Genomic DNA, 23181 nt, shown 5'->3' on the forward strand with positions numbered 1-23181 from the left:
ATCCCATACCTCAAGCTCAACAAGAGCCTTTATACAAGTTTATACTGTTTTCTGTGGGAGCAAATCAATACCCTTACAACAACAGCGGTTTCAAGTATACTAAGATAACAGCTTTTAAGGACATTTCAAAATACTATCTGGTTTCCTTTGCAGAGTTGATACCACTGGCACTCAAAGCTACAGCGAGTAGATGGTTAGCTTAGCTTAGCATAACGACTGGAAACAGGCAGAAATAGGTAGTCTGTTAGCCTGAGACACCCGGGTAATATCCAAACCAGCTAAGCAGTATCCCAAGATCAATCATTAAAATGTTATTTATACAACCCAATATCACAAATCACACATTTTTCACAAACAAGACATCATGTAATAAATTGTGACTTGAGAGGCGCTGGAGGATTGATTTTGTTTGCGTTTGAACAGGGAAGTCATTTCCCCCGATTCCTCTAATATGCTTCATGTCTCGTACGGTAGCAGGAGCTTCAAACATATTTTTATTTTATACAAAGAGCGTGTTTAATTATCAAGATATATAAAAAAGGTAAGCAGTGAGCCTTACTGTGTCAGCTCATTTATCAAGTTGCCTTGGAGAGCAAACCTAGGCAAGTAAGGCGAGGCACACAATGAGATGCTGATGCCTAAACAAACGAGGATTTACTCAGATCAGCTGACGAAGCACAGCAGTTCTCCTAAAGAGAAGCGCAGCAACACCAGAACCTGCTCATCGGATTATCAAGGTTGCTGTGTATCCATTACAACTCAAAGTTTTGAGTGTTTGATACACAAGAAATACATGTTTGGTGGAGCATCGCTGCAGTTGAGATAATCTTTAATCAATATTTTGCTCCGGCCATGTTGATAAAGATAAAAGGGGTCGAGCTGTATCATACATAACACAATTACAACATATTAGATTTAGGTAGTGCTTCTGGTTATTGTAATATCATGTGTCACTGCATCACTGAAAAAAGCAAAATCTGCAGCGTAATGTTTTCCATCAATGGAATCGTTTGCTTCGGTCCAAACCAGAACAGGAAGTGACTGTGAATTTCCAGAAAGAGGTCAGTTTATTCAAATGTTCATTATGTTTCAGGTATTTCCCACTGGGTCCTCAAAACCTGATGATAAAGAGTCGTACAGACAGTAAATTAAATTATTAAACATACTTTACCCACCTGATCAACTGATTCATGCTGATCAAAATTGGGCTATTTTCATTTTAAGATAGTCCCTTCTTCATTACAGAGATTAGATTTACTTCAGTCCTCCTAGCTGTTTAAGCATTTAAGGATTTTAATCATGACAAGTCTTGACAAAGTATTAATGCGTATTTAAGGAAGTGTTAATTATTTGGAATAGATGTGCGACATAAGAATTAAACCAACATTAAATGGGAATTAATTGCAAAATCCTGCCTTATGTACCAACAGAAAATGACATGAACAACGTGTGGGATTATCTTAAATTAGAAATATATGGATCATACTCGCAAAGTTATTTATTGCAGAATAGTAATTGAGTAAGCCAGTAGCGTCGGCGGTGAGAATACAGGATAGACAATAGGATGAAATAATTGGTGCATTAGAGAGATTTTTACCATCGCTTCCGCTGATCCTAAATGGGATTTTTTTCGGTGGGTAGAGGATTGCTCCTGCTTTCCATCAACTCCCAGGGTGATTGTCATTAATCAGATGTCACAGTGAAACACTTTGTTCCACTTAACTGTGGGTGGAAAGACACCAACAAAATCTGCCGTCTTTAGTGGGAGCTCCGTGAAGTCAGAGACAAGCAGAGGTGTACCGGGTGTCCATCAAATGTAATAAATGGGGATATGACCTTCATGTAAAATGTATGGAAATATATATGCCGCATTCTGAGGTTTGCTGCATTTGATTATACTATTTAATACGGTGTTTTCTTCTAACAGCACTTCCGTTTAGAATGTAAACTACAGTGCAGGACTTGGAGAAGAGATCATATTAGACCTCACCTCACTCTCAACCCAAAGATAAGCATAATCTCCTCTTGGTTTCCTGTGTAAGTTATATTAAGAACAGAATAGGCAGCATGTTTCAACTGATCCTTAAACAAAAGGCTGCATGCTACCGTATCAGAATAGTTTGCTATATCAAACAGGTAACATCTTTCGCCGCTATCTACTGAAATGTGTGCTGAGTGGTTTAGTAGGACTACAGTCATACACACAACTGTGAGTGTGTGTGTCAGAGATTGTTCTGCACTTCTGTGGAAAGAGAAGAGGCAAATGGAGTCATAGCCATCAATGTTGTCCCACCACTAATAGCTGTGGCAACATCAGCTGCATGTGCAGGTCAGGACCATGGACAGCTCCTCAGCCTTTTTAAAAGTACTAAAGATTATGACCAATGCCAGAAAAACCTGTTTATAGGATCTGCCAATGCGTCACCTTTTATTTCGCATGTTGTATGACAAGCTGGGGCGCGATTATAGAATATACATGTTAACCTATTTAAAGCCTTTATAGGATCGAACAACTGGATTGGAAATATGAGTTATAGCCTTGCCACTATAGTTTCACGGTTTTTTAGCAACATATGGTGGTGCTAATGTCAGAAAAAGCAAAGCAAAGGGAACAAAGAAGACCTGAGTCATGACAAACATAGAAGACCATTTAAAATGTTCACAAAATCTCCAGTTAGAGCTCAAACACTGATTTTGGCGACAATGGGGTATCTAAATATTCAGAGAATCTTGTGTGTCTCATTGCCTTTTTTCTTGTTCTAATAGAGTTTTCAGCTGCCTTTTACAAAAGCTGACTCAAGGAACATTTTCAAAATGACTGCAATTGTAGTTCCTTATAGCTGGAGTAGCACAAGTTTATTTTCACGATGATGGATCACCTACCTAAAGAATAATTCAATACCCATGCCAAACTGAAATGAAAAGAAAGCAATAACTGGCCGGAGGGGGACACACTCTATCATCTATCTATCATATCAAGACAGTTTCAAGAAAATAGTCTGAAGTTTAAGAAGTATGAAAATATTACTGATGGACTACAACATATAAAAGTACCAATATGAAAATGCTGATTTAAAATCAGTTAACAACAGAACGTATCCAAATGAGGACACGCTTTCAAGGTTGACTTTAAGGTAGTTCAACATTGGCAATGTACATCCCCACTTAAGGAATTGGTTATGAAAATGAGGGACATTTTAGAGATTTATTGAGTAGCTTTAGCAAGGTCTTCACTGCAGCAGAAAGGGTGATGTATAACGGAGTTTGTCCTCTGAAGGACTTACTAGGTGTTTACCTTTTCATAAGAGAATGTGCGACTTCTACCACACTTAATGTTCTGCCAAACATCAGCTTCTTTGGCACATTTTCAAGTCTCAAGAGCATTTTGAGATCAATTGTTATAATGCTGTTAGGACTGTGCATTACCTCTGGTTTACAACAAGTGCATGACACCTGGGCAGCTGCTTTACAAGAGCTGCACAGAGCCCTCACAAACAGAGATGTCCTTTGTAGTGTTCAGGTGTGCCAGATTTAGACTGCCACCGTTTGCATCACTTATCTTTCTTTGTGCTTATAATGAAGGGCACAGTGAGTGTTACTATAATGTCACCAATAGATTATTCATCAAAATATTCCCCTATGTGTTCCTCTCAACCTATGAATATAATGCGTCTCTACAGGTGCCTCATTGATAAAACATAAATGTGTGGCTAATCTTGTTTTTGTGTGCGAGTGAGAAACACACACACACACACACCACACACACACACACGTCCCACCAACCAAACCTAGGCAATGGTGAATAAGTACAAACCGTGGACCCAGATGGCAGTGAGTAACATCGATATAGTGAAGCACGAGTTGGAGTGTGTGTGTGTGTGTGTGTGTGTGTGTGTGTGTGTGTGTGTGTGTGTGTGTGTATGAGTGTTTGTGTGCATGCAAGCATGAATGAGTTGCATAACTAGCATCTCCAGGCATACACCCGCCTTAAGCTCTTGTGCATCCACAATGTTCCAGACCTCCCATCTGAATCCCTAGGATTGAAAATCCCTTAAAAATGTTCATGTGGCAAGAAGCATAAAACACACACAGACACTTTAAGTTAAAACTTAAAAAGTTCTCAGGCAATTTGACACCTTAGAAATTGATGAAACCCCCTGCTGTTGATGGAAATGTAAATAGAGGTCTAAACAAATATCTGAATATAAAATATGTGACTCACTCCTGCAGATTAAATGAATACGGATAAACTGAATGGAAACCCAGCCTACGCAGACACAGACGTTTAATTTGAACAATATCTCCAGTCCAGCAGATTCAATGTCAGGTCAATGTGGCAGCAAAATTGTTTGGCACATTCAGAATCTTCTTTTAAATTCAGTTTTCACGTACAGTCTCCTGTGCTAAGGGAAACCACACTCGACAGTTTGCTGAGAATTATGTCTTCAAAGACTGGGCACAAATAAAGAGCCTTCTGCGATATGTAGTAGTGAAACGCCCTGGTTTCTCTACATCCTGCAGTGTCTGTGCATGTGAAGTGCACTGCCAGCCTCTCACAGAGCAGGAGACAATCCAGAGTTTTATGTCGAGGAGAGACGACAGAGGAGAGGCAGGGAGAGGCCGGCGCTACCGCCAGGAGAGATTAACTTCTCCTCCACGTAACACACATCCTCATTCACCTCACTCTTCAACCTCCTGTCTCTTCTCCTGTTACTCATGCGAGCACTGCCTGTGCTCTGTAATGTTTCTGCCTGTGTGTGTGTTGTATGCATATATAGAGTGTATACAGTGTTTGCTTGTGTGTCTCCATAGGTGGTCAGGGATGCATGATAACATATATATCTGTCAAACAAAGCAAAGATTTAGTCCCACATCAAGGGAAAGTTATCCAATAGCTATATTTTTACTTTCTCAAGTTTTCTTTACAATTGCAATTTGCATTATTATCCAAGACCACCATTTCAATGACATCCAGAGATTCTACCATGTTCTTTCATGATTATCAACTTTCAGGGGACATCATTTCAAATTGAAGCTACATTTGTTGCCAGAGAAACTGCAATCTCTTCCATCTGGATGCAAATCCGATTTGAAAGTGCTCTTAAATAAGGCTATGGAGAAAAAACAGAGCCCATGTGAGCATATTAACTGTGACTGATATGTAGAGGTGCTCCAGCTGTACTTTATAAGGAGGGTCCTCGGGGGGGAAACACTGGCTTCTCTGGAGAATACACATGCCCCACAGGGAATATTAGGGCATGGGAATGTGCAAATTGTGTGTGTGTGCTGTATGTACATACTGAGGGAGCAGGCAGCAAGAGTGAAATAGGGCTCCCATGACGTGGGCAGCAAAGCTTGCAGTCACATTGATGACATAACACATTTGATGTGAACAGGACCTATTGTTCCCTCAGGCCACACAGAGAATATCAGAGGGCTGGAAAATAAGTTTGTAGGAAGATCAGTGCAATGCTAATGAGGAGCCTAAGAGCTGGTTAGGAATTACATGTGCTTCGATGGACCTTCATGCTCACATAATGCTTGGATGGAACTTAATGCTCAGAATACAAGTACACACGTGCACACACACACACACACACACACACACACACACACACACACACACACACACACACATGCCTGTATATAAAGACTCAAGCACAAGCAAATCCATAAAAAAAAACGTACACACACGAACGCCACCCGGGTCAGAGACGCACACAAATTTCCCACATGATTCTATTCCATATGCATACACACTCACACAATTCCCACAAATACACATTCACGTGACCCCAATCTACAGCAAAACACACTGCACAAGCTACTAAATAATTTACATCTGACCCCATTGCACAGTTGCTAAAATGTACAGTACGCTAGAAATATACTGACAGAGCCTCAGCAGAGGGTTCCTCACCACTGCTTTATATATAAATATATATAGATAGATATCTTTTGTATGGATGTCTCATCACAAAAAAGGGAAAACTAAATCATTTATGCTGCGGTAGTAAAACTTGTATTTTATTCTAATCAGCAGATTCTTGCTGAACACCGTCCTTTAACAAAGTCAAAACCCTTGCAGTGGGTTATGTAAGTATTGGTCTCGTTTGATGCCATGACTGCCAGTAGATTTTAGAATTCATTATAATATTTGAGTTAATATTTATTTGCACTAGACATTCAAGTCCTGAGTACATTTCTTAAATGACTCATCAGAAAACCAATAGCTTCTAGACTGTTGCTTTAATTAGATCATGAGTATTAGTCACTCCAATACAACGGATATATTCTGACTTTGTAACTATCCTTCCTGTTTTACTTTTTCCACTGAATACTCTTATTTTGAAGCACTTTTTAACTTTGATTTGAAAAGGGCTACATAAATAAATTATAGCCTGCTTTAGGTATTTGACAACCATTTCTTTCACATACATTGCACAAGCTATCCAAGGCTTCCTCCTGTGAGCAGAGCAACAGTGCAGCTGCAGTGCAACATGCTGCCATGATGACTACATCACTAGCCTTTGAACAAAACATGTCCAGCACCAAAAGAGTTTAATCTTTTGCCGACTTCTGTTTCAACGAAAGATTCTGACAATGAGACCTCTGGTCATTTACAGAGGCCAAAACTTAAACTCATCATCTAGACTCTTAAAAGGTTTGACTGTATATAAAAACCACAAATCAGAAGATTCTCCTTTATTTTTCTACTTGAATTTCTGGTCAGGATTTAGTGGTTAGAATAAAGAGATTGTACAATGGCTCCTGTAATAGGAAACATGTGAGTGCGTTTGAAGTCTCAAGTGAGCAGGACTCAGTGGCTCAGAGCGATAAGTGACAGTTACAGGAGCACAGGTCCTGTCATGTCATCTGTACCCGAACAGGCTGGTCTGTCTGACATTGTGTACTCTCTCCTGCCCTCCCTCCTGCCTCCCTCCATCCAGTTGCCCTTGGTGTTCAGTCCACCAAAGGCCCCTGTCCTATGTTTAATCATTCGAGCCATTCCAGACACAAAACACTGTGGGCGGAAAGAATTAAAGACAGACTCATTTATCCAATCAAGTTAAGAGGGACAGAGACTGAAATAAAAGTGTAATCTCGACAGAAAGGAGTTGAAAAGGAAGGGGAAGAGACATCCTAAAAAAGATACAGGAGACAATGGGAGGCAGTAAGTGCTGCAGAATTAACATCCTTTTTTCAGCATTGCAGTGCCCTGGTGCAATAATGTAGCGATACAAAACAAAATGGTATACATTATTTTACGTTTTTTAAGGGCACATTGGTCTGCTTTATTATCCTACACGTGCCGAAACTATTAACACTGTAAAACTTGGTTCAGGGTCATATAAAGGCTTTTAGTAATGTCATCCAGAGGACACTTGTCCTTAATTGGTACTTAATGGTTAAGTGATGTTGATGCAGAAGAAGAAATGGGGTGAAGCCTGGGAAAACATCTAAAAATACATTTGGTATACATTGAATAATATATTATGACAAATCCACCAGGTAAGAAAGTGCTCAAATATGAACAATATGTTGAAATATGTTATATTAAATTGTATTTTGATTTAGACTTCAATCAGACATCCATTCAGTACCTACACTTCCTCTGTTCCACCTTCCTGCTGTGCCCCACCCTCCTCTTTTTGCTTTTTCCCTCTGCAGTGTTCTGTGTCTATTCTCTAATATAACTTCTGTGTATCTTGAAAAGCTGCCAGGAAATGTGCGGATGAAATGTTCCTTTATCGTTTCCCTCTCTGCTTCCCCCGCTGGCTAAATGACATCAACACTTATGGCGTGCATGCTAGCAATCAATACAGCACTCACTCATATTCAGGCATGTGCTCGCATCGGGAGCTACACATGTTGCGTGCGCACACAGAATCACACACACACTTACACACAACAGGGGTGGGGTGTGAGGGGAGGGGATGAGGGGGTTGCTATAGAAACTGTTCTCTTTCAGGTATGGAGTGTCAGGATGATAAAAAAAAAAAGTAGCAATGAAGTATCGCATGCAGCATATCTGATGCGCTTTGAATTATCTAAACGCAAGCCAGCATACAAGTATTGCAATTTACTATTGAAACCGGCATGATGAATGAACAGCCAGCACACCAAAGATGCCCACTGACCAATAAAGACTTCACAAATCAGCTCTCATTGTGGAGTCCACTCTATACGATGTGTAGTAGAGTACAGTGCATGCATGGATACACTCTGTTAATAATACAGTGAATGTGGGGGAGTGTGTATGCAGGCATGTAATAGAGGGTAAAGAGTAAATGTGTAAACGTACCATTGTCTGCGTGTAAAGCACATGGTAGGTGTGCTGATCTTTAACCGTCTTTTTTTTCCCACAAGTTAGTGCATGTGTACATGTGTGTTTATGTGCTGCCACACCCAGAGAGGCTGCTTCTGCTTCAGGGATTATTGCAGTGCCTGCATGTCTCAAGAAACATTTCTGATTAGTCAAGGAGGGAGTCTTTTGACTGCCAGACTCACTGATAATCTCAGGAGAGCTGCAAGGAAATCAGCCATGAGACTGAAAACACAAGTTTCATTTCTATCATTTTTTTCCTCCCCTCTCTCCTTCTCGCCCTCTGGCTTCCAACTGAACAACAGCTGGCACTGCAACCAGTCTGCCGCATGGAGATTAAAAAGTGGAAGAAGAAATGGGAGGATGGTGCAAGAGGAGCATGATTAGGGGAGTAAGATTTTCCTTATCAATCCTAATAATCTATTTGAGTACCTTTGGTAAAACCAGGAAAAGGAGAGACATGAGATCACCGCACATACAAAGCAAGATGATGCATAAGATACCAGTAAGCATAAATTCCTTCGCAGTCCTCGCATTTCCCCTTTGGTCTCACCCATCCAGACACCCAAACATAAGCATATACACTCTGTATATCTCACACACACACACACACACACACACACACACACACACACACACACACACACACACACACACACACACACACACACACACACACACACACACACACACACACACACACACACACACACACACACACACACACACACACACACACACACACACACACACACACACACACACACACACACACACACACACACACACACACACACACACACACACACACACACACACACACACACACACACACACACACACACCGAGTTGTTAATCATTTCTCTCCCGTTTACATTCAGTGAGGTGTTTTATACTGAACTGCAACCAAAGTTTTAGCATAACTTTGCCCAGTGTTTCACTTGCTATCTATGTCTTTCCAAACTTTTCATCAATAGAAATGGTTATTGATACAAAAAGTAAAGGCTTTAAGGCTTCGAAGCTCCAAGCACCTGCTTAACACACCTGATACAACTAAACACACAGGAAGTGATGTGTTTTAGGTATGGGCAGCGACATGATGGAAGAGTCTAAAAACCTTATTGTTGAAAATGTGATGTTAGTATATTCATCATAAGGGGAACTGTTTTTATGCATTTAGGGAAGATTCATTCACTACTGATAAATATACATACACTCCACCCTTCACACATATGAGACACACTGCTTACCTGAGTACAATGGTTGTTGATTGTTTACAGTTCACACCAAATTGTCATGGCTTCAATCCCTGCCATTTTCTTTCCCGTCCTCTGTCATAACAGGATACAGGATGTAGTTTGCTACAGCTAAGAATTAAAGTGTGGATGTAATATACTGCATGACTTTTAGCAACGTAACATACAGCTAATAAGTGTATAGAATTTACCACCTTGCCATGCACATAAACACAATAACATGTGCCTCATGATGACAAATAACTAGAGAGTGCCGCCATGAGTGGGTTAATATTCATCACCGACACCTGGCAACCCCTGAGCAGGAACCAGGAAGAGCTCAGGTAAAAGGGGCCGACCACGTCAAAGCACACACACAAAATCAATTAGTTTGACAAAGCACCACACATTTGTCTCTCTCCCAGTGTGTCTAAGCGCCCATGTGAACATGTGTCTACATACTGTTTAACATAGACCGCTAGCATGTGCCCACGTACTGCGTTAAGATTACGCTCATCTTTTGACAGCATTCTTACACTTTACTAAATAATCCATGTGCACACTCATTCTCACATGCACTTACTAGCCTTTCCAAGCTACAAACGCCTCATTAGACCCATTTGTCGTAACCCCACCCCCACCCTTCGACACACACGGCACACACCCACACATCTCCAAACAGGTGGCCCTGCTACAGTCAAGAAACAGAGATCCGGAGGTCGATGTATCATCATTAAGTCCCGTAAGACAAAAAATGTACAAATCCTTGTCTCATTCCCAGCTCTCTGTGGATGTCTGTCTCCTCCTGCTGCAGCTGCACACACAGGTTCTCCCCAGCTGCTTGGCTATGCTAACCCTGTGCACTATATATAGGACTCACCAGAGCTAAATCAAACACAAACACAATCGAGTCAATGATGCAGAGATATACAGCGGCTGTGGAGAGGAGGCAGAGTGGTGATGAAGGATTGGTAATTACCGTGCGTGTTGGCTAGCACAGGAGCATCTTGACTGAGGTGTCGCTTACTCCTTCTTGCTCTGATCTCCTCCCTTCTTCCCTGCTCTCTCTGGGTGGGGAATTGTCAAACGGCTGCAGCAGCATCAGCAGCATCAGTAGCAGCTCCGGGGCCTGCGTGTCTCTCTCTCTCTCTCTTCCTCTTTTCTCCGCCCCCTATCCACATACTCTCTCTATCCTATCCTCCCCACCCCCGAAGACCCTCCTCCTTAACACCCTTCCTCCATCATTTTCTCCTTTTCTCTTACGCGCTACCGCTCGCTCTTCCTTTGCTCAATTCCCCCCCCCCCCTCTCTCTCTCTTTCTCTTGCGAGCAGTACGCGTGTGCAGCGATCTGCAGAAATCCTCTCTGTTGAATTAATCAGCCAGCTCCACTGCTACAACCATCAGCTACATCACAAGCTACTGTTTGGAGAAGAGGTATCGCTGGCAACCGGAAACAGACATCTTGGAGTCTGGGATACGAATAGGGATGATTTTTTTTGGAAAGCGTCCCTGTGCAGCCACAGTCTGGATACTTCCTGCTTGTCTGCCAAATTGACTGAAATGACAGCAGCCTGCAAGATGCTGCCAGATAGATCCTCCCTCCCTCCTCCCGTCTTAGCCCATGACACTAATTGAACAGGGTCTTTATTGATTTACTAACATACACACATTAAACAATGATGTCGATGGTATTCATAAATAAATTAAAGCTTTAGCGGGCAAGTTTTATATCAATCATTTTAAAATGGTTTGATGACAGATCATTGAACTGTAAAATGTTGAAGAAAAAAAAATGTAAATGATGAAAGTGTATTTTACTGTGATGTGTTTCTCATTAGAGCTTTAACGTCCTCAGCCCCTTCGTTTATTTTAAATGTATATTACAAGGTACATGTCCGCATACTCTGCTGTATAGTATGTTAAGTATATACAACATACAGCTAAATAAGTTATTTTTTATTCCATGTAGGGGCATTAAAAGGTATATTGGTTGCATTGCAGTAGTCACAATTAAACGGGTAACATTATTTTTGTTCTTTAACTTTATAATCAGAAGTGCCGCAATTTTAAAACTTTTTTTTACCTTGTCTGAATATCATTACAAATAAAATCTGTTATTTGAGGCAAGTTTGACTATTGAAGAGGGCTCGTTTATGTTGTGTGTCTGAAGATCGCAAACCACATATTTGGTGCAGTGTGGACACAGTCAATCGGTAGTTGGGTCTCCGTACTTGCATTGCTGTCGCTTTGTCTCACGAGTTCCATTTCATTATCCCAGTTGCTCAATGTGATGTGGAATATCTGTAAAAGTTCCCAATATTGTGCTTTAGATGTTTCTTTAGTTGGAAATGCAAATGATACAGCCGGTCTGTTAGAGTTAGTCCTGCGTTGTTGTTGTTGTTGTGGTGATGCTGGACGTATTGGCTTCCTTCCACCTATGCTGTTGCGTCTGGCAAACTTATGTGATGGTTAACCTCAGAGTTAATAGCAGCTTTTGACGAAAGCGGGGTGCTGGAGAGGGCAGGAAAGGCTGAAAGGCTGAAATAAATCCATTGTAACCACAGGCATGTTTCTTCCTAGAAAAGTTTCACAGCAACCTTTCAAAACTACAGGGGGGAAACTACCAGCATCATTTCTATTATTCTACTCCACACCCTCTCAGATACTGCTTTGATATAAAGTTTTCTGAAAACACAACGCAATCTTAAAATTCTTCATGCGATAATTGTGAGGCTCAATTTTATCCCCATGCTACTCATTATTCCATTTTTGCTCTGTTCCAACTGTAATCCTCACAGTTTCACAGCTTTTAGCCTTTAACTACAACACAGAACACACTTGCTATCACACTGCCTACACTTCCTTGTCACAATGAGTAATTATATCGTATTGACATCAGCTTATGTGTCGGGGGCTCATGCGTGTCCATGCGTGTTTATGTGCGAGTGTGGGTACACAACAGTTGGCCCCTAAAAAAATGATTTAATCCGGTTAGGGGATTTTCAATTAATCCAGGAGGGCCCTACATTTTGACAGTGCCATATTTTTAGCACATTTTCCTTCTGATGCAACAGAATTTATTTTCCTCTGCAGTTTTAAAGCCAATATGATTCAGTGCTCTTACAGGATGGACGGCAACAAAAAAATTCACATCAGTGCATGCTGTGAAAGCAAGCCAATGCTGGACATTTATGTAACTACGCATCTCTGTAACCATTATTGGCAAGATTTATTTAACTGTGATTTCTATAGCCAGCTCCAAGACAAAATAGGACGTAAACCGCAGTTGCCAAGGAAGCAGCTCTGTGAGGAACATTTATAGTTGTGGTTATGCTGATTCTGAGTCATAATAGCTCTGATGTAGATATAGATATATATAGTACATAACTTTACATGGTCATTATAAGTAGTTCCTTTATATAAGTGGAAACCAGGATTGATCCGACTGTGGCAGCTTTACATTGTGGTTGTGGGTTTGAATTTTATAATGATCCTATGGAAAACTTACATCATATTGGTTTGATCATTATTATTTCACAAGGAAAGCATAAATAATTGATCTGAAAATGTCAGAAATGGGATAATATGCCGGCATGGCCCCCCCTGATATACATCAAATCTGCTTAAATGACTGCAAGCAATGACGCTGCACAGATCAGTGGGTGGACGCACTAAGGAAGTTAGGACAGGAAGTAGGAGGGAGGGTGGGAATGATGGAGACGACAGAGGGGACAAGTATTTGCAGAGTGGAGTGAACGGAAAGAAGTGGAAGTTCTGGAGTACAACACGAGAGAATTGAGATGTGAGGGAAGGAAAAGAGATAAAAACAAAGAGGCTCATGGATGGGAGGTTACGTCGACTTGCACTTTGAGGATCCCGTGATCAAAGCAAACACTACAACTAGCAAGCTAATCTGCTAGCATGTTTTCACTGCTTGCTGCATGAACTATAACTGGTTTTCTACTAGAATACAGTGACAGCTCAACCCATCTGAAAAGTACACCGTTTAAGATAAACTTAATTAAGAAAAGAATAGAAAACTCAGCTCAAACACACCCCGTCTAATACCAGTTGTTAAAGCAGCCCTGCGAGTCAAAACAATTTGAATTTTCTGAATATCCTGTGGGCGGTGCAGGAATTATTCCAGCTGATTTGTGTTACATTACACTAGACTACTATTAAACCCAGTTTTTCGCTACGTCCTTGATTAGAGGGAGTTAAAAATGCGATTACTGGGTCAGCTGAGACAACCCGGCTATTAGGGATTATTGATTAGACGTTGTTCTTGTCGCAGTTGGACAGCCCATATCATCATGAGGACTATCATCTGAGTGGGCCAGCTGCTAGCAGTACACAAACGTTGCCATGGAGACGGTGTCCAGGGAGACAGCTGTGGCCTTTTAGCAGCAGCCGCACAACACACAGAAGGTCATTCTTCACCTAAGGTACCCTTCTACGACTGTCCGTCACAGATTGTTTCCAGGCAACCGGTCCAAGGCTTTTTGTTTGTTTGTTTTTCCAAGACGCCGTACACCCTCTCAGTGATTTTTTCTTGCCATTTCGAGACCTAAACAACAAATGAATTGGATAAACACACAGAGACACGAGGATCTAGCCGAAGTGGCCCATGAAATTCATTCTCAACGAAACAACAACGATTAAATGACAGATGCAAAATCCAGCGCCATTACTTTGAAACGGAGGAATATCGTGAACGAGGAGCCACAGTTTCATTGATCTGGGTGTGGACACTTCACTGACATTTCAGCACCTCTTGTGTTGACATGGGGAACATGACTGCAAACAGAGGTCTATTTACACATCCAGAACATACAGAGCATTCATTTTATGTCTCCAATGGCAACCCGGTGAAAAAATCCTGATTATAGCTGCTTTTATACAAGGAAGTAAAGCATGAAAGATGGGATAAGGATAGCCATAACATGCTGCTGATATGTGATGTGATAATCAAAACGTATATGTTTAGCAGTCATGGGCATTGCATAGAATAGAGTAGACATTAAAGCGCCTGGAAGCCTTCCATTAAAACCATAACAAAATAGCTGGCTAATCAGCCATCTGGTGTGTGTGTTGTAACAGCATCTCTCTCAATCTTATACCTTCCTTCTAATGAGTGTTTTATTTCTGGTTTTACTACAAAGCTTCTTTTGACCACTACATTCAGCCCAGCTGCACATTTAAGAAGCCTCAAGAGCTGTTTATAAATACAGATTTATTGTTACCACCTTCTTCTTTACCTAATGTAACTGAATGGAACAAACTAGGTTAGCAGTTAAGTCAAAATGTATAGATGTGATTCAGGGATATTTTTTTCCTTTTACTTCCAATAGGTGTTAGCCTGGAGTATATCTGCATGAGCAAGCCCACTCTCATGACTGAGCTTCTCTGAGTCTAACTGAGCCATAGCTGAGTCTGTGTTTGCATGAATGACCATAATACAGTCTGTGATAGTGTGGCTGTCAGCAGTGACAGCAGAAAGACTGCAAGGCACCCAGCTGGACCATCTCCAACAGTATATCCCCGTATACGAAAAACAGACACGCACACACACATACATAATTACATAACATTATTGAGTTATGTTGCTGACTACAGCATGTTAGCTTTGGTGACAGACGAGCTTTGTGCCAAGGATCTTGGCTGTGAAGATGGACAAAAATCACCCACTGTGCAGGTTGTCATAAATTCCTCTATAAACAGCAAGATGTAAACGTTATCAGATAAAAGAGGGGAAATTGAAAAATGTAAAACATTGTGCTGGGTAATAAGCGATTTCAGGCCATGAAGTGGAAGGAGAGTGTCGAGGGTTACTAGGAAAGATTTATACATAATGTTTTTTCTATATGGCTAATATTCATTTTGTGTAGTTATCATACATTGACTTATAGAGGCAAAATAATGGGCAACTTTATCAAATTATTTTGGTTTAGGTCCACACTTGTTTTTCAGATATGAACTCGGGTATCAATACTGTACCAAATCAATGAAGAAAAGGCAACTCAATCACAAACCAAATGACTGACTGTTTAAGCCTGAGAGCTATACTGAACTATAACATCTTTAAACCGTTTGAAAATGCAGACAGTAGCATGCAGGTTTCCCTTATTTTACTGAAACTAATGTCAAGCCATAGAGGCTTATAACCGAAGCAGCCATTATGCAATGTCAGTTCCCCTTTGCCAGTCTGTCCACACTCCTGCAAATGGGCGTGTTGCCAAGACAACGACTCGCACACCTTGCCATCGGAGACCACCTGGGGGAGGCCTCCAAAGGACTAACCACACAAATGCATGCATGAACATACATAGTGCAAAGAAAAACACACATGGCCCCACACGCACACACAACACTCCCGTGCACAACACACACCAAGCCACACTCATCTACTTTACACCACATTACACATGCCCACATGTCTGCATCACAAAGACCAATCAGATCATATGTACACAGGGCCATGCGAGCTACATACAGCTGCGTCCTTGAGGGATAAAAGCTGAAACAGGGACTGAATCACTGAACTGTCTGCATACTATCAGTGCCACGATCATTTTGCGGGCCAAAATACATGATATTTAACATAGTGAAAGTAAAAGAGGGTGAGAACGACATTGTGTGTCCTTGAGAAAAAAAGACAAAAGTGCGGTGGTGGGAATGGAACGTTTACCAGTTTCCTATACTGCTGTTTCTCTTGTCGTAGCGTGGCAACCTCAAGCCTGAGAGCTCTGTTTCTCTCCTCCAGCAGGCGGAAGCGGCTCACATTGTGGACCAAGTGTCCCGTAGCTTGCTGGGATGTAACCTCATATCTACTCTGCAAGAAAGGAAAAAAAAGAGGAAAATTACTTATATTAGAATCTTTTTGGGTATAACACTGTTCTTAGCATTAAGCTTAGCTCTGATGTGCCTAAAAACATCATACATGCTGATGATAAACTTAGCACTGACTCTTCTCACTATGTTGGATCAGCGGGGTTAGCATTATAACATTTGTCAAATAGCATAACATCAAAGTACAGCTGGATTCCTTTGCGGGAGAAGACCAAATATTAGATGCTTAATGAAATGTTTTACAGTGCATCCTCAGTGGAACATAAATGTAAGACCAATTTTCATGGCCACCCATTTCATTTAAAACCATAAATATGAACCTACAATTAAAAACAAAGGGATTATTATACATCATTTTCATGGCAACGTATCAATAAGCTGTGTTCCATAATTGACTGGACAAATAAAACTTATCAGGGCACCATGGATATCTGTACCAAAATCACTCTGCAATCCATCCAATAGATGTTGACATTATTTAGTCCACACCAAAGGGGTGGACGGTACGGAAAACGAACACACAGGCAAAAATGTACCATCAGGAGGAAAGGGGCACTCGATTAATAAAAGTTATGAAAGAGGACATAGGGTGACTGTCAATCTTGCTTACAGTGATGTGCTCGGGCTTTAGTTCCATCCCGTGGGGTCAGTCACAGGAAAAGGATTACCAGGCCTGAAAATGAAGCTGCTACTGCAACAGGTTTTGAGGCTCAGCAGGATTTGCCAGTCAGTGTTTTTCTCCTTAGAAGTTTTCTTGATGGGTTAGAATGGCCTTTGAAAGTGAATTTTCACTCTGACGCTTGAACTCTCCATGGAAATAAACTGCATATCTGTAATAGGCAGTCTGGAAGCTTCTATTGGGGTCTGTGAACAGTTTTCCTGTCAGTTTTCCCCAGTCAGGCAAATATTAGTACATTTTGAAGGAACTTCCGTTTAGCGTACAATTGTCTTGTTTTGGAAAAAAGTCCTCTGCTGTCAATCTTGTAAAAAAAAAAAAAAATCCATCACTTTGAGGCCACCAGAGGGGCTGCAGATAGTAGAGGAACTGAGCAGCTGTTTTGCTGAGGTAAGGGGGAAGTCGATTTAGGATAAATCTGTGTAAACTCTGCCTGTGGCTCCTGAAATTAAACACCCTCCAAGGATGTGCTGCTGTCATTTGGTCTGGGTTTTTTTTTAATGAATTTATCCTAAAATTGATTTGATGTTCTCCTCCAAAAGCTCTGCTTTTAGTTATATAAATGTATGAAATGGGAATATGTTGGTTACCATCTGAAATCCCAAATGGGGTGTAGTCTTCCCATTTGTCTCCTGAAAAAGTGTGTGCCCAGTCCAGCCAGCCTAGCCACTCCAATATTACCAAAGCTATAAAAACAAATACATTACACCCCAGACAAAAACCTGAAAGAGGATTTTCCTCTATCCCTCTAAAATTAAAATGACTTATTTCCCATTAGGAGAATAAAAAAGGGTAACAATATCACCCCATTGTTCATTTTGAGCTCTTTTTCCTTGTAGGGACCCCTTAACAGACCAAACAACAGATGGCTTTAATATCAGTTTATATTACTCTGATATATCAATTAGCATGTTAGCAGAGTGTTTGGTATCTTGTCAGGCACACACAAAGCACTTGGACACACATAAATAACAACCAGATCCCTTGACTGCAAGCCAGACTTTCAAACTCCACCAAAAAATCCAAAAGACAAAGTTGCAAGCAATATGTCAGATAACACAGACAGCCAAAGCTTCTGAAGCCAGTATGATGGACCTACCAGGCAGACAGAAAGACAGCCAGATACACCTGCTAATGCAGCAGACCTGCCAAGCACACAAGCATGCAGATAGAGCCACCAGTGTGATGTGGGGGACTATCCATGAACAGACAGAGAGATAGACAGACCTGCCAACCAGGACTGTGGGTTTTCCAAACAAACAGGCAGACTAACACATTCAGTCCGCCTATTTAGAGTGAGATATTAGGCCATATGGACATCCATGAGAGAAGTGATTTCAGTGATTTAGACCAGAAAACCACTAGGGCAAAAAATGAATCGTTATCACTATGGTAACCTGACAACATGTGGTTATTAGAAAATTAGAACAATGACTTGTGGTTGACTGGACTCTGGGCAGGTAATGGTACACATCAACGCTCATCAATGCCAGGTTGAGATATCTAATGGTGACATGAGAAGTTGAGCCCCCAATTAGTCAGTCATGCAGAGGCTGTGACTATAACCAGTAGCGAGATGGGGAGGGTCCAATTGTGACGTCCACTTGGGAAGCATCATCCCCATACCAAGGGAGCTGCTAAAGCTGCTCCGACAGGAGCTCTGTCAGAGTGGGGAATCATGACGCACTCATGCGCTCTGGGGCCACAGGAAGTACTGACAACATCTTCTGCTTAATGTGAGTCGGGAGGAGGAATTCAAAAGGAACACAGTTAAAGGTTCAGAGAAATATTCTGATCCATGCATCCACTCCCAAAGGCGTGTTGTCTCACACTTTCTGAGTGCCAGCCTTTTCAATCCAGTGTGGCTGAGCAAGTAGCACAGTGCTACTACTGATGACACCACCATGTTGCATACACTGTGAATGGATTATCCATTTAAAACTGATGATTTGGAGGCGGGGGTTACTTTATTAAGCAGTTTAGATAATGTGGGTGGTTGTTAGCCACAAGTTACAGCATATAATTATACATAAGGGGCTTTTTAGTATTTGATGCTGTGTCGGGTTAGGCTTTCCTCCACTTTTGCAGTACATAAAAGCAACTCACCAAGAAAAACATGTGTTTATTATTCAATGACACAATAATATCCTGAGATTTTCATGGCATTTCTGCTTTGTTGGAGGACTTATTGTGGAGGAGCCACAGGAGAAAGGACAATGATAGCAGCATGTGGTGGCTGGCTTTGACCCAAGGGCACTGTGGTTAAGTGGCGTGTGCTCAGCCAACCGACCCAACTCGACATCCCAAGGCAATCTTATTTTGACTAGGCGTGATTTAAATAGATTGCCATACCGCCATCTGGTGTGTGAGTGACTTACCTGCATCAGTGCAGCAGTCAGCCATGTATGTGCAGCTATTGACCTGTTAATAAACAGATTTATGAAAAGGAAAAATCTGCCTTGTTAAGCTCATTAAACTACTCCTGTTCAGTATTAGTGATGTTACAAATGTGGTACTCTTTAGTGGATTCAGACAGATTCTTAAACATGTAGAGTCAACCACACAGGAGAAAAATAACTCCCTATCATTCTACTCACAAAAAAAGGAATACTTGTCATCCCTTTTTGTTTTACAATGCGTTAAATCTCTAGGAAACGCAGCAGCATGTAGAGCATTGTGTTTATGTTTTTGGAAGAAGAAAAGCAACAGTATCATACAGTCTTAAAAAGGGGATGTAGACAGCAGTGTGAAGAGACAGTTATGTTTTGGCTGAAGAGAGACAATGCCCCTACCTTATAGGCAATACCCTTTTTGTCCCAAAATGAATCTCTTCCCTTCCGGTCACATCACAAACTGGCAGTGAAGGCGGAGGTGCTGCATCCATGCGTATGCACGTGTATGCCGGTGTAGGGGTGCCTGGAGTTGCAATGAGCGTTTTCTGATCTGCAGCTTTCAGAGCTCTCCGGTCTGTATGTCACGGTAACAGGCTGGAAGTCTTACAGTGAAAGCAAAAAGAGCTCCAGTAGCTCGGCACCCTCACAGAAAAAACCGTCCCCGAGTCCCACCCTGAATGTGTTAACGCTTCCTCTTGCGCCCTCTGCTCCTTCCTCCAGTCGGGCTTTAAAATTCCCCTCCCTTATTTTTCACTCCGTCTCGCTTATGCGCAGACATGGGCATGCCCCGTTCAACTGACCAAAAACGTCACACGTGCAAAAAACTGAATACATGCAGGGGAGCTTTCCTTTGAATGGATTGAGCAAATCTGTGGAGCAGTGATGTGTAAATCATTACATCATAGAGGGTTTTTTTCCTCTGAATACATTTACTCAGCAAAGCAGATCATAGCATCAAGTTATCTCCTCTGCATCTTACTTACAGAAGATAGTGGTTTTCTGTTTTACTGAGAGAAGCAATAATACATACTTCTCTCCTTCCTCCAGTTATACAGATATTATATTATACTGTCTCATATATGTTCACTATGCGTAAGGCATTCCTTGTTAATACTGCCATAACGTACCTCTAGCATCAATCAAATGTTTACTATCATGTTCCTGGAGAGACCTTCAGATACACCTATCTCTTTTCTCTATTCACCTCCCCTGCATCCCTGATCAGAGGTCTCAAATTGAATCAGTGTGGTGGTTTGAGTGGGGCAGCATCAGCATGATGCACTCGATGTATTCAGTGGATCTTTAACACTGTGGACGGGGGCACAGGACAGTGAAGAGGACAGAAAGAAAGAGACACTAAGTGTGCGTGAGTGAGAAGAGAAAGCACAACGTACACTCTGTTCCACTCTGTTGCCTAGCAACACTTGCTCACTGTCTGTTCTCATGCTTACTGTAGACGCATTACTCTCGTAGTGAACTGGTTTTCAACATGACATGGAGCCATGTGAAACTAGGGTTCGGGTAGATGGAAACTGGATTAGGCAGAAATCACCCTTTCAAATATTCAAATAACTGATGGAAGAGTTTTACTATTTAAACAAGCTGCCACAGCTTGAGCTCTTTCCTGACTTGGTGGATGTATTGACGTCAGTTTGAGAAGTATGCTGTCCTCTTTTGGCCATATGAAATAAATGGAGAGGGGGATAAACCCAGGGATTGTGTTATTTGATAAACTGTTTTTATGACAATCACATTTTCCAGCAACATTACAAAAAGAAAAAAAAAGGGTGTTGTTTTGCTAAAAGTGTGTACATGAAAAATTTTAATGTGAACAGTCAAGTATAGAAAGCATTTGACAATCATTTATTTTGGGTTGCAGATCTGAATCGTAAAATGCCATGCCAGATGCCAATAAGACTCCCAAAAACCTAATACACAAAGCTTTAAAAGTACAACAGGGGACAGGTGTGCTTTTGTTAGGGTTGGATGAGGATTATTGAAAACGGATTTGTGGTCAAAAACCCAAAACTGTCCACTACAAAAACATAAAGACAGGAGGAGATGGATTTAAGCTTAAGTAACATTCAGGAATAACAATGAGGATCATGTTTGAGAAAATCTAACATGATGCACTTGTAAAAGCATGATTTGAAAAAAAACTCATTCCAGTTATAAAAGATATTCAACTCAAGCCTAGCTTTCCCAACATTTTTAATTATTTTTGTAAAGATTGCTACACTAAGAGGCAATGACGTGGGAAGTTAAAACTGTTACTTCATATGCAGAACTACATAATTGTTTATTTAAGCATTTATAAAGATACCTTTCTCAATTGTGAAAATGTGTAATGCATGACTGAGCTATCCGTTTTTCTATCTGCTTAAATCAATTTTAAATAGAGGATTAAATAAGTCATGGTGACGCAATCTGATGTTCCTTTTTCCTATAGACAATCCATAGATGCGATTGTTTATTCTAAGATTTTCTCCTATCAAGTGGATCAATAACCATGGTTTATATTGTTAACAGGTCTATTTTAATCATGGCAAAAAAAATAATCTCTTACAGACAAGACCATCATTAGAGTGAACATTTCCCCTCCTGAAGTTTTCCCATGCAGTAGTAACAGCGGCCTGCAGTGTGTGATAGCACAGTACCTTGCACTTGGCGAGTAGGTGATGATTGTGTTTGTTTCTGGCACCGATGATAGCCAGCTGTCTCTGGATCCACTGCAACTCCATCTGAGACTGCCTCAGCCGTTCCTCCACGTTCGCAGCAGACGTGTGATCCCGCATTATCACCTGCCAAACACACACAACCAGAGATTACACACCCTAAAGCCACACACAAACCTCACATCTCCACACACACAAACAGAACTGAACAGTTTTGCACAAACTCTCAGCGTTTATATCGTCCATCTTAATTTCCTAATGTGTTTCAAATTCATACTTTTACTTTTGTAAAAACAGCTGGACTTCAGCACGTATTTTATATGGTTTCTCACTAAAAAGCTATTATTTTACTTAATATCCTTTGCATTACAGTAGCTTATTCAAATATGTATTAGTTTTATAATGCGTTTTGCCATTTTTCAATGTGATTTATATATTTTTGCCCTCAAAACAATATACGCTTTCGTCCACCAAAAATGCCACCTTCTCAAACTGAATTTAAGAATGAACATAAACTGGACTGGACAAACAAAATATTGGAATATTTACTTTTTTGCACTTAGTGTACAATTCCTTCAGCTCCTTTTAATTACTTTAGTTACTGTATGTTTACAGCTGATTCCTGACAGCAATATTTTCCAATCCAACATTGCTGCCCCATGCATTAGTAGGTGCTTCCCCGTCTGATTGATAAATACATGTTTGTGTCCATGTGTACGAGTCTTCAGTGAGAGAGCCTATAAGTTACATAAGAGAGGATTACTGTATCAGAGCAACACAATGACAGGGGGAGCGTGGAAAAGCATCAGATTTTATCAGTCACCGCTAAATCCCCTTCTATGCATGTCACATTTTCTACCTTTGCACACAGCATTCAGTGACCAGTTTGCAGTGACCCCGGAGGGTTAATGCTGCTTGTACCTCAGGAGATTTGACTTATCCGAGTCCAATACTGCATCATAATAAAAACACTCAAACCACTGATTTCGGTCATCAGTGATCATCTTCAGACTATTGCATTGAAAT

At 41.0% G+C, this 23181-nt stretch overlaps 1 protein-coding gene across 5 annotated transcripts in view; it reads right to left on the reverse strand.

Annotated features, from left to right (window-relative positions):
• Window positions 1–23181, reverse strand: part of rimbp2a (RIMS binding protein 2a) — a 55257-nt gene that overhangs the window by 30987 nt on the left and 1089 nt on the right. For 4 of the 5 annotated variants that reach the window (XM_063888916.1, XM_063888915.1, XM_063888914.1 and 1 more), the window contains exons 2-3: window positions 22138–22281; window positions 16251–16394 (exon numbers count right to left, since the gene is read on the reverse strand). In XM_063888916.1, the coding sequence (XP_063744986.1) occupies window positions 16251–16394; window positions 22138–22275 (282 nt within the window). In that variant the 5' untranslated portion in view covers window positions 22276–22281. Of the gene's footprint in view, window positions 1–10540; window positions 10766–16250; window positions 16395–22137; window positions 22282–23181 lie in introns of those variants that run through there. The other variant, XM_063888917.1, reaches the window with a different exon arrangement.

The sequence above is a fragment of the Eleginops maclovinus genome, chromosome 8, assembly GCF_036324505.1.
Source record: "Eleginops maclovinus isolate JMC-PN-2008 ecotype Puerto Natales chromosome 8, JC_Emac_rtc_rv5, whole genome shotgun sequence".
Taxonomy (NCBI): domain Eukaryota; kingdom Metazoa; phylum Chordata; class Actinopteri; order Perciformes; family Eleginopidae; genus Eleginops; species Eleginops maclovinus.